This window comes from Dendropsophus ebraccatus, chromosome 3 (assembly GCF_027789765.1).
Source record: "Dendropsophus ebraccatus isolate aDenEbr1 chromosome 3, aDenEbr1.pat, whole genome shotgun sequence".
In the NCBI taxonomy this organism is placed as follows: domain Eukaryota; kingdom Metazoa; phylum Chordata; class Amphibia; order Anura; family Hylidae; genus Dendropsophus; species Dendropsophus ebraccatus.
Genome location: NC_091456.1, coordinates 28641959 through 28655225, shown reverse-complemented (window position 1 = coordinate 28655225; position 13267 = coordinate 28641959). Strand labels below are relative to the sequence as shown.

Below are 13267 nucleotides of genomic sequence, written 5' to 3'. Positions count from 1 at the left end.
AGCTGAATCCGCGAACCTATTCCGCTTAAAATTCCGCCTGTAAAATATGTACAGAGCAATGTCCTACTGAGTTCAATGGGATAGACGCGGAATGTTCCGCCATGGATCCGTTTTCGATTCAATAAATGTCAATTCTTTGGGTGGATTCCACAAGAGAAATCCCATAGATTTAAATAGTGCTTTGAATTTCAGCTTTCAGCTCAAATTCTGTGCCAAATCCGAAGAAGGAGAAATTTCAAGCAGAAAACTTTCCTCTCAATTACTCGCCTATTCCTCAGTGTGAACATACCCTTAAATTGGAACAATGCTCTGTAAACTCACTGGATCACTAAAGGGATCATCATGATGTTTTGAGTAAGAGCCGTATTATGTGGCCTGATTCATAGTGTAAGTAAACGCGATCTGCTAGATGGGTGCTCCCTTACATGCCTATGACACACCTCCATTTCTGAGACAGCCTCGCCTGGCAGTGACAGCCCGCTCAGCCAATCACTGACTGAGACGGGACAGTTCCACAGCCTGTGATTGGCTGAGCTGACTGTCACTGCCAGGCGCGTCCGTCTCTTTTTATATTAATGGGATAGTCATGCATATTAAAATGCCTTCTTTATAAGAACCTAAATGTGCAAAGGCCGATGACGTAATAATTTCATAAATTTGTTGAGCTTTAGGCCTCATTTAGATGATCTGTGCAGCGACCCCCTCCGCGATCTGTGACAGGTCATGTCCGGAAGAGGATTGCGGCATGGATCCCCCAATAGAGGTGCAGCCCCCCCCCTTGCCACCGCCCAGCAGCAGAGATGACAGGAGCGCCGGATTACACGTTATCCAGAAGTTATCACTTCCGGTGAGGGAGTAGGCGAGTAATTGTCAGATTATGCGCTCTTGTCACCTTTGCTTCCGGGTGGTAGAGAGGGTTATGCACCTTTATTTGGGGCTCTGTGCCGCTATTCTCCTCCGCACTATAACATGTCCTATTTTTTTGTGGCACAGATCACGGTGGGGGACGAGGCACAGATGATTTGAATGAATTGATTTGATTTCCCGGGACGTGTGAATTCAGTCTTAGGCTATGTTCACACTACGTATATTTTCGTAAAACTACGGATGTTGTTGCCGATTGCAACAACGGCTGTGATTAATACGAAAATATATGTGACGTTGCCGCCTATGGAATCCCGGCCAGAGTGTATACACATAGCATACACTCCGGTCGGGACCTCTAGTGGCGCTGCGAGAAACTGACATGTACGTTTTCTGCGTCCGCTATTCATTGAATAGCGGCCGCAGAAAACCCTGTCAGTGCACACTGCGGAGCAAGCTCCATAGTGTGCAATGGAGAGTTCTGATGAGGGTGTGTATGGATGCGCTCACATCAGAACTCAGCGGCGCTAAAGATTATCCGCCGGTACTGCAGGTGATCTTTTCTTAGACGGGCCGTTCTGTAACCCGGCCGGGTCACGGAAAGGCCGGTCTCTTACAAGGTCTGAACATGGCCTTAAGAAGATAAAAAATAATTTTCCAATATAGGCTCCAAAGAATTTCTAGATTATAATCAGATTTTCTTGCAGATAGTAAAGCGGATAAAATTCGGGCTACAACACTCAAAAGAAATGAAGACAATTAAAGATCTACTGCAAATGTAATGTCAAGTCGCGAGACGCAGCTACAAATGACACGGATAGCAGCTGCATCCAATAAAAATGATGTACAGTGTAGACACGCGGTAATTATCATACCTGCCCAGTTTGATGGATGGGAGTACTGCTTATTGCTCTGCACCGTTTTCATGGCCTCCGAGAGGGAAGCACTGGCTTTCATTCCATTTAGAAGTGACGAATAAAAAGCATGAACAAACATTTTTGAAGCCGCAACAGGAACGGGCCAAAGAGATACAAGGACGCACTGAGCCCCGGCAGCCAGGAAGGCTCTTGTTAAGCCAATAACTCCATCTGCCGTAACTTTGTTGCTGGATTCTTGGTAAGATCCAAGAACTACTAATTTAACGGGGAGCCGAAGATCCAGGACATCTGCCGCTGTCAACAGGAATTCTTGGAGTGGTGGACAATCTGTTATACTCTCTACATCGCTGGCATCGTCCTGCATTTGTAAGGACTCCGGAATAGTATAGGTGTTGCCAAAGGTGCTTTTAGTGGTTCCAGGGTTGTTCTCGCTATTAGGAGTTAGTATCAGAGCTGCAAGTTTCCATGAGATGTGGGTGGCAAAGTGGACGCATTCGGCTTGTGTGAGTGCACTCATGACCTTGTCCTTTGTGGCTAAACCGCCGACCAGAGGTTGACATCCCAACAATTCGGCCACCATGTAGGCTTCTTCTTCCGCTGAGGGCATTGGACCCCACAGCCATCTATCCATCACGGATGGGGGAAGTTTAGGGTTCCCTATGACAGCTGCCATCGAGGTAGAACTTGAGTAGATTGGAGCATTCTTCCGTAAGTGAGACTGAAAAATCAATATACAAAAGTTATGGTGATAAACCATGAGCATCTTTTTACTGGGGGGTGGGGGTGTAGTGTAGGTTTAGATCTCTGCTTGCTGACTGTGGATGAAGACATTCTAGTTCCATCCAGACTCTAAGAACATCAAGACACAAAGACAGGTACATATGCCTTCACTCACTGACAGCAAGCAGAGGTAGAACTGAAACTTTTCATATTACAGAAACCCAGGCTCAGGGACACATGTAAGACTATGGAAGCAGCACAGGTGCATGGAGATGCAGATGCTGTCTCTTGAAGTCAATAGACAGCTAACCTGTCCCCCAGAGAGAAGATTACATGTCTTCTGTCTACAAAGGGAGGGGGAAGAGGGAGCAGAACGTTGTCAGAGAGCACACAAAGAAGATGATTTTAGACATCCAGAATGGGTGTCTGAGAAAAAAAACTGGGAAAGGGTGCAAGATAGGTTATACTTGAATATTAGACATAGGGTGGTATTGGGAAGGGGGATTGTTTAGAATATTGTTTTTGTTACCTGGATAACACCTTTCAGTTTGCTAGAAACAACTGATAATTGTCTTCTACACTTCTAGGTTTGTCTGGAAGATTGCATATGTGAATCTGATCTAGAAGTGGATATGCGCTGTACTATGGAGGGTAACAACTTTTACAAACTTACAATTATAATAGTGACATGTTATAAGATAGCCAACACGCTGACATCTTTATGGTATATTGCTTCCATCACAGCTCCTTTTTATTACAGCTCCCCCTCCCATTATAACGTGCCCCCTTTCCCATGCAGCCCAGCCTCCAGGTCACTGCCCCCATCAGGATAAGTACACTCATCTGCTGCCGGGAAATGATGTCAGATACACAGGGCGAAGACTGCAGATGAAGGCTGGAGAATAAGTGTCCGGAGGCTTCACTAATACACCTCATGATAGCCCCATCCAGCTGATAGCCACAGGTAACAATAAATGCTGTCACTCATAGACAGGAGGAAAGTATTAAAGATGTATCAGCGAATTACTGTCATCTGAGGTGAAGCAATCTTCTCTCCCCTTACCTTGGAGTTTATGTTCAGAGATCGGATGGAGGGGACAGCAATCAGACTGAAGCGTTCATAAAGATACTCATTTGATGAGCTTCCTTTTAAGAGAGCGAATGGAATAAGGTAGAGCTCTCCCTCCAGTACCAGCACCAGCTGTCGGTGTCTCCCCACAGGTCCGCTGGAATGCATAAGTCCCTGCAGAGATGGAATATAAAACATCCTATTACTCCAGCAGATGCTTCCTCATTCATCGCAGAGATGGAACCTGTTCATAAAAGTTTCATTTTTATCACATTGTGTTAAATACTGATATAATTACCTTAGAAGTCCGACCTTGGGAACTTATTAGTGCAGTCGCAGACATGAAATTACCAGGAAAACTATTATTTTAAACATTTTTTTTGTCTCTTATTTCACTTTGTCTTTTATTTCAGTGGGTGACTACTTAACCCTTAGAGGACCGGGCCAATGTCAATTTTTGCGTTTTCGTTTTTTCCTCCTTGTGCTTAAAAGGCCATAGCACTTGCATTTTTCCACCTAGAGACTCACATGAGCCCTTATTTTTTGCGCCACTAATTGTACTTTGAAATGACAGGCTGAATTTTTTCATAAAGTACACTGCGAACCCACAAAAAAATTCAATGTGTGGTGAAATTGAAAAAAAAAAACCTGCATTTCTTTTATTTGGAGGGTATTTTTTTTTACGCCCTTCGCCCTGGGGTACAACTGACTTGTTATGTATGTTCCTCAATTTGTTACGGTTAAAACGATATATAACATGTATAACTTATATTGTATCTGATGGCCTGTAAAAAATTCAAACCATTGTTAACAAATATATATTCCTTAAAATCGCTCCATTCCCAGGCTTATAGCGCTTTTATCCTTTGGTCTATGGGGCTGTGTGAGGTGTCATTTTTGGGGCCATGATGTGTTCTTTCTATCGGTACCTTGATTGCGCATATGCGACTTTTTGATCACTTTTTATTACAGTTTTTCTGGATTTCATACGACCAAAAATGCGCAATTTTGCACTTTGGGATTATTTTGCGATTGCACCGTTTAACATGCGAGATCAGGAATGTGATTTATTAATAGTTCGGGCGATTACGCACGCGGCGATACCAAACATGTTTATTTATTTTTATTTATAACATGGTAAAAGGGGGGTGATTCACACTTTTATTAGGGGAGGGGGCTTTTTTTATTAATAATTACACTTTTTTTTTCTTTTACACTTATACTAGAAGCCCCCCTGGGGTTAGGGTTATTCCCCCAGTGTATAAGTACACTGATCTCTCATTGAGATCTATGCTGCAGCCAGAAGCAGCTGCAGCCAGAAGCAACCGAATGCCGAGCCGGGATCAGCACCATTACGGCGCAGACCCAGGCCAGGTGAAGACACGTGGATCGCACCTCCGGGACAACATCCCGGGGGGGGGGGGGGGGGCGATCTCCGCCACTAGACACCAGGGAACAGCTGCATCAGGTAATCGGATGCAGCTGTCATCTTTGACAGCTGCATCCGATTATCTAATTAGCGGAGACGGCGATGGGACCGTGCCCGCTAATAGCCGCGGCCCCGGGCTACATGCGGCATCCGGTACCATGGCGGTTCAGAGCGCGGCCGCAGCGAGGCCCTGCTCTGAACACCTCTAGGTGGCCCAGGACGTATGGGTACGCCTAGGGTCGTCTAGGGGTTAAAGGGGTATTCCGCTCAAACATAACTTTTCATATGGTGAGACTAAAAATTCATTCCATACTTGTTATCATCTATTCAGTCTCCTTCCCCCAGTTCTGAGCTGCTGCTTTCTGCTGAAGACACAAAAATCTGTGTGAGAGCTTTTCTCTCGATCTCTCCCTCCTCCCTCTCCCTTCCAAGATCACAATCTAAAACTCTAATGACACGTTAAAAGTTAATGACCCTACCATACATGAACATGACATAAAATAAAGAAGTTAGATTGTATGCTTCCCCGAGGACAGGGGCAAATGAGTAATAAAATATGCTGACATGGCTGTTGAGTTACCAAAGGTAAAATATCCACTGCCAATAGTTTCAATAAACAATAGACTAAAGCCCCTATTACACAGGGTGCGCAAGGGGGTTCCGGGGAGCCCATAGGAGATAGTGGCGGTCTGCTGTCTCCTATTACACGGAGAGATGGCGGCAGATAGTTGTTATTGTTGTGTTTTGTCTTTAAACATGATCAGCCGACATCGTGCATATTGGCTGATAATCCGTAATCAGCCAAATACGTCTGATAATCACTTCGTGTAACAGGGCCTTTATATAAAAGTGGACAGATTGATAGATGGCTATGTCTACACTATGTAAAAACGATGGCCATCTTTTTTATAGCGATGGCTGCCATTGAGCAAATAACGTCTCTTATTTTTTAAATAACGGATGTTATTTACTCAATGGCGGCTGCTCTTACAAAAGACGGCCATCGTTTTTACATAGTGTGAACCTAGCCTATCTATGAATCTGTCCAGTATCAATGTATTCCGCTTCTGGTTATCTATCTACTGCATCCCTTATATGCAATAGGTAAACGTCTTGAATCAATGTATCCTTAATAAATCTATACAAACTGGCTCCCACGCATTTCCACAGGCAGACATATAAACCTGTGTTTCGGTTGCAGGCAATCCCTCTCTTTTTCATGCGCAGAATTGTGCTGAATATTTTAATATGTTGAGATTCCCTTGCATCCATAAGCATGGCTTCCCAGTGTAACACATCATATTTAGTGCGGTGCTGATGCTTTCCCAAGAATCGTTCCATAATTTACTGGAATCTCCTACTTGTGCTCATTTGGCATCCCGAGCTCACATCAGCGTATGTGCTAGAATCCGAGATTTAGGGTCAGCCATGCTGACATTAAGCTGCCTCGGGAGACTTCATGAGAAACCTCTTCACTTCATTCTGACAAATTGTTTACAAAAACCAATGATTCCTTTAGGGAGACGTCCATAGACCAAAGCCCATGGTGAACTTGCTCACATTCTCCGAAGCGAAATTTACCAGCGTTTGCTCAATCTTTCCTTTCCCTGCACAGTATGAGCTGACAAGAAGTATCTTCCCACTACCGGGAAGTGTTCTCCAGAAATATTTTTCCTTCTATATTACGTTTGACTTAGTGCTCTCAAAGCATTAGCTCCAGGTAACTTTTAGCAGCTACTGTAAGTCATAGTGACAACTGCCTAACCACAGTTCCAATTTAGAAGAAACCCCCGAGGTTTGGTATTATGGTTTATGGAAGCCGCATGCGAGAGCAGGGCAAATGAAATAACAAAGAACATTTGCATTTCCCTTCCATTTACTGTCATTAAGTAAAATAAAAAAATAAAAAAATCCTTTAAAATGAAGACCGTACAAATACATTAATATTAATGAGCAAAAGGGAAAAACAAGCGAGGCTGGTGTGTTCACGGGAGAAGAATATGCAGATATCGGAGCAAAGAGGAAAAGATAGATTTATAGTAGTAATATCATGTGAGGGGAGACGCATGCATATCATTAAAGCTAATGCTTAATATACAGAAACAAGCCTCATTAGAACACTTGCCATCTCTATACATTAAATAGTCCATCTCAGAGAAAGGTAGGAAGGGTTGCTTTCCCTATTTATTTATTTGTTTATTTATTTTTCTTTGTTAAAAGGAAAATAAATAAATAACAATATGAAGCGATCAACCTGTGGCAGCTCTGCGTGTTTCTAGCTTCGCATTGCACGTTCAACTCTCTTCATCTCAAGCAGGTAACTGGCATAACTAATACATGGGGGCAGGCATGGAGAACAGTGTTTGGCAGTAAGTGCTTTAGCAAGCAAATCCTGCAGAAATTGCTACATAAGATATCAAGCGGACTTTCTGCTTCTGGAAAAGAGACACCTGTCATGGGGTCCGGTATTTTTAAGGTAGCCACGAACATTTTTGACTGATGGGCTACGAATAGCTAGTTTAATAAGCACAGTTCTGTTCATTAAAGAGAAGGAATTAGGTCCAACCCCTTTCATATTTTTGGGTTTATGCAAATCAGCTTTCCTCCAGAAGGAAGAAAGATGGCTCTTTTATGGTCACCTATTGGAGGTAGCTACCCTGTAAGCCGATGTTTGAACCGTAGAAAAGCCTTAAAACATTATTATGGATTAGAAGACAAACTAGAATATGCTTTAAAAGGGAAAGGAGTGATATATAAAGGTCCTTTATATGTGAAAATTTGTCAATCATAATATCGGCACTCATTTGCAGTATCTTTACACGGCATGACAAGTCGAGTTGCACAAACAATCCATTTAACGTTTGTGCAGCCATGGAAACTGACAGCACAGATATACAGATATCTGTGCTGTCAGTTTCCAGATCACACAGCAGTGCATATTTACCTGGTGCGCTGCTGCGGTGATCCGGCATTCTGTGCTTCATCTCTCCTGTCTTCAGGTGGCGCCTCCTCTGGTCATCAATTATTCTGGAGTAGGCGGACCTGAAGACACATGGCTGAAAGGGAGAGCCGGAGCACAAGATGCCTGATCACAGCAGCCGTGCACCAGGTAAGTATGTACTGCTGTGTGATCTCAAAACTGACAGCAGAAAAATATGTATATCTGTGCTGTCAGTTTCCATGGCTTCCAATGTTACATGGATGGTTGTGCAGCCTGGCAGATTGATTTGTTGTGCCGTGTAAAGGCACTGAAAAGGAACGTCGATCTCGCAGCTGACAAATCTTCATGTGTAAAGAACCCTTACATGCTAGGCAATAACTGCTGATGAAGGCCATAGGCTAAAATGCGTCCTCCTTAATTGTACCTGTTTGATGTGACACTTTAATAAAAGAGCATAAAGAACTTTGGTGAGTGCCAGGATCCTCCAGAAATAAATTTTAAAGCATGTTCCAAAAATACAATCAACAAAAGATCAGGTGTTTTCCCTCTCCTTGGCTATTCGTTGTCATTTTTATGTTTCTTGCAACTCTCCTGGGCGATATAATCGGCCTGTGTAGAAGGCCCTTAAAGCGACTCTGTAGCCACTATGGAACCCCCCAAAACTACTCATGCGCATGCTGCGTTTTTTTGAGCTCCGGCGCCGCTGTAGTGACATGGCCGGGTCCGCGCCGCCTCTGTGGTGTCTCCTCTGCCCGTCTTCCAAGCCCTGTTTAGTGACGCTCTTGGCCCAGCCCCAACTCGCATGCCTGTCAGCGGCCACCCCGCCCCATCGTATGCACCTGTGCGGGATCCGATCCCAAGAACTGTACAAGATGACATAGGCAGTATGCGCCAACATGAGATGCGATGGGGCAGGGTGGCCGCTGACGGGCATGAGAGCCGGGGCTGGGCGTGGAAGACGGAAAGAGGAGACACCACAGAGGCGGCGCGGACCCGGTCATGTCACTACAGCGGCGCCGGAGCTCAAAAAAATTGGAACATGGAACCCTGTGAAGGCGGGCAGGGGGCGGCACGGGAGGCAGGGGGAGACGACCAGCAACACCACAAAGGCGGAGCTACACTAGGGCACGAACGCTCTCGACCCGCCTCTTAGACTTGCCAGCCCCGTTACTAAAGTTGGATTTTCTGCCTCATGAAAGCCTAACCTGCTTTATAAAACATACCACCAGAAAGGACTTCGCCTAGGCTACAACAAGGTATAAGTAGTTTGGGGGGGTTTCACAGTTGCTACAGAATCGCTTTAAGATGCCCTACACCTGCTTGGCATTCTCCCCAAGGAAACATATTACCCCTCAGACCCATACAAAGCCATCCAGCACCCAGCTCTGTAGTCACAAGGAGCAGGAAAAAATGTACATGTGGGACCAGACTAAGGTTTGTGTTTGACCATTTAGGACTTGTCAAGTTAGCAAAAACATTAATTTAGCAAACTTGCCTCCTTCTCCTGATCTGCCTGTTCTTTCCCTCCCATTGTTGACAGGTCATTGTCCACCGCCCTGCACTTAAAGCAGTGGTCGGACTGTTAGAACACCATGGTGGTCGGAGAAAAGTTTGCTAAATAAATCTATTTTCAAAAATATTTAACTTTACGAGCCCTTCAAGTATAACTATATTAGCTGAGATGGTGATACCCTTTTGATGAGCTGATTTTATTTGTACATTACTGATAATATAGTCACAGTGGCTGCGCCATTTACTAGGTTAATTTAATGTAACCACTGAACTTTGTATTTTCTCTAATTCTCTCTAAACACGTGGAGATCCGGACGCATCCTACATTGTCCTTGTGAATTATTCAACGACTAATTAATTCCTACTGAGAATATTCTGCTGACTGAAGTGTGTGAAATTTCACTCTTAGATCTGGCATTGGATTCCTTTTAAATACCAGTCGTTCTAAGCCCCAATCTTTCCTACGCTTGGGAATTCATTTAAAAGCGGGCTCTAAGGTAAAACGCGCTGATGTATTTATTTATTAGGCTTTTATCAAAGAGACAACCTTGACCAAAAATATTGGATTTGGTCAAATTTTTATGATTACTGTAACTGAGCTATTAGGATCATGTATTAGATACCACGGCTGGAAATTCTTCCATTCTGGTATAAATAGGTAAATGTGCATTTACAGTTCAATACAACTGTGTATAGACTTCCAAGCAATGGAAAACACAATGAGGGAGATTTATTAAACATGGTGTAAAGTGAAACTGGCTCAGTTGCCCCTAGCAACCAATCAGATTCCACCTTTCATTCCTCACAGACTCTTTGAAAAATGAAAGGTGGAATCTGATTTCTCTCACATTTGCACGACATCATCAGGGGAGAAAAAAATTAGGAAAGCCCCACGGCAATACATACAGGGTACAGTGAGTAGCCAGCTGGCAGCAAATAACACACCACCAAGGCACACTTCACTCATCGACAACATCTCTGAATTTTACACCTTAGTTTGGGTTAGTCTGGCACCTCCAAGTGATCCATTCCCCCAATTTTTTCTCCCCTGATGATGTCACGCAAGTGTGACAGAAACACGTTGGAAGTCAGGCTTACTTAGTGCTCTCCTGTTACTGGCTATAGCTGCACCTCAGTGACTGCTTGTGATAATGTTATACACTGTAATTTTCTGGAAGTACAAAGCATAGGTGGCCACACACAGGATGCTCAAGATGTCTTATGCCTGACAAAATGTAGAAGAAGGCCTCTATATTATGCACCAAGGCTTAAAGGGAACCTGTCACCCCCTGTGCCAGGGCAGAGCCCAGCAGACCCCCCATTGCAGAACCATATACTTACCGCTTCCACAAAGTCCTGCCGCCGAGACCTCCCAATCCGAAGCCGCGCGCGTGCTCACCAGAGATGAGTCCGACGCCTGTAGAGAATGACAGCTTAAGTCATTCTCTATGGACGTCGGACTGATCTCTGGTAAGCGCGCACGGCTTCGGACGGGGATTTCTCGGCGACGGGACCAGGTCCAGGAGCGGGACTTTGTGAAAGCGGTAAGTATATGGGTCTGCATCGGGGGGTCGGCTGGGCTCTGCGCTGGCACGGGGGGTGAAAGATTCTCTTCAAGGTCTCACACATATGGTTCTATTATGGCTTCAAGTTGCACACAGAAGTAATAGAACACCTACAGAACACTGTACTTCTGTATAAGGCTATGTTTGTTCACACTGCGTAAGTTTTGTAATAATCACGGTCTTTGCTGCCGATTTGCAACAACGGCCATGATTATTACAGAACTTACATAGTGCTGCCCTTTATGGAATCCCGACCGGAGTTTATACACATAGGGGGACATTTATAAAGTCCGGCATTTTTTACGCAGGGCTTACAAATGTCCCCGGAGCTCCGGAGCTCCGGGGATTTATGTAGAGGTGCATTGCCTCTACATAAATCCCGATCGCATGGAGCCCGTCCGTGGGGAAATTTTGCTGGCCAGAGCTGGCGTACGTTTCAGTATAATTTTTCCACGGAAAAAAATATAAATGCTGCGCACGCAGAGGCCACGCCCCTCTGCGTGCTGCTGCACTCCCATAACGCCCCCTCTCTGCCCCACTTTTGAAGGTGGCGCAGATGGGAAACATGGCAGGCACATGGGAAAAAAATATTTGCAAAAATACAATTTGCAAATATTTTTTGCCCCATCTGCGCCTAAAAAAAAGGCATTTACGCCTTTTCATACATGTCCCCCATAGTATACACTCCGGCCTGGATCCCTAGCGGCGCCGCAAAAAACTGACATGTCAGTGCACACAATGGAGCCGCGCGCTCCATTGCATGCAGTGGCGAATTGGGATGCAGGCGCACACTGCTGTACCAGCTGGGATGATCTTCTCTGACACCGGCCGGGTCACAGAATGGCCGTTTGTCTTACGCCATGTGAACATGGCCTTGTTCTGTAAAGGACACACCCCTAGTTTAGACAACTGAAATCAGGCAAAAAATATTTATTACTAATTACTTATTTCCCTGGTGGTCTATAGCAGTGAAGAGGTCAAAGTTTATTGAAATGACAGGGCCACTTTAACATTCTCCATGACAGTACATATACACAGCTCTATAACATGCATAATACACACCCTTCTCTGCTACATCATACACACCCAGCTCTGCTACAACAAAACACACACAACTTTGTAGCATGCACAATACACACCCAGCTCTGCTACAAAAACACATTACAGGCACACAAAGTGCTGTATCAATATACAGACACACAGCTCTGCTACATTACCATACACAAACAGCCCTGCTACATAAACACATTACAGGCACACAAAGTGCTGTATCAATATACAGACACACACCTCTGCTACATCACCATACACAAAGTGCTGTATTAATATACAGACACACACCTCTGCTACATCACCATACACAAAGTGCTGTATCAATATACAGACACACAGCTCTGCTACATTACCATACACAAAGTGCTGTATTAATATACAGGCACACACCTCTGCTACATCACCATACACAAAGTGCTGTATTAATATACAGGCACACACCTCTGCTACATCACCATACACAAAGTGCTGTATAAATATACAGACTAGAGATGAGCGAACCTTGAGCATGCTCGAGTCCATCCGAACCCGAGCATTCGGCATAGCGGGGGCTGCTGAACTTGGATAAAGCCCTAAGGCTATGTGGAAAACATATCCATGTATAAATGTTTTCCAGACAACCTTAGAGCTTTATCTAACTTCAGCAGCCACCGCTATGCCGAACGCTCGGGTTCGGATGGACTCGAGCATGCTCAAGGTTCGCTCATCTCTAATACAGACACACACCTCTGCTACATCACCATACACAAACAGCCCTGCTACATAAATACAGACACACAGGCATACTTTAATACACTCCTCGAAATCATGCGAGGCACGTATGCAGCCTGTACACAAGAGATGTGGTGTGAGAGGGGCCTAACCTCAGATAAATACAGAACAGCCTAAACCAATGTGTATAGGGCAGCCAGTGCACCTTACATTACTCATCCGCTGTATGTCTATTACGCTTTTATTGCTTCTTATTCTAGCAGGCAGCTAAGATTTTTTTTCTGTTTGCCCTAAACCTCAAGACATGACTTGATCTTGGGACCTCAGCTATATCCAGGGAAGCTTTATGTCTATCAGCAGCAAATTACAATTTGCCGGCGCTGCATTTCTGCGTCTTTGAAGACCTTAAACACGATCTGTTTATATCCGAAACGAAAAACGATATGACCAGCTCAACAGTTTTCCGAAAATTAAAAAAATTACTGTTTGGCAATAAGCTGGATAAGTCAGATGGACTCAGCCGGA

At 44.5% G+C, this 13267-nt stretch overlaps 1 protein-coding gene across 4 annotated transcripts in view; it reads right to left on the bottom strand.

The window, feature by feature from the left end:
- TTC28 (tetratricopeptide repeat domain 28) overlaps nucleotides 1-13267 on the bottom strand; it is a 511132-nt gene that overhangs the window by 21954 nt on the left and 475911 nt on the right. For all 4 annotated transcript variants that reach the window (XM_069961294.1, XM_069961296.1, XM_069961295.1 and 1 more), the window contains 2 exons: nucleotides 3526-3705; nucleotides 1740-2460 (listed from right to left, as the gene is read on the bottom strand). In XM_069961294.1, the coding sequence (XP_069817395.1) occupies nucleotides 1740-2460; nucleotides 3526-3705 (901 nt within the window). The remainder of the gene's footprint in view (nucleotides 1-1739; nucleotides 2461-3525; nucleotides 3706-13267) is intronic.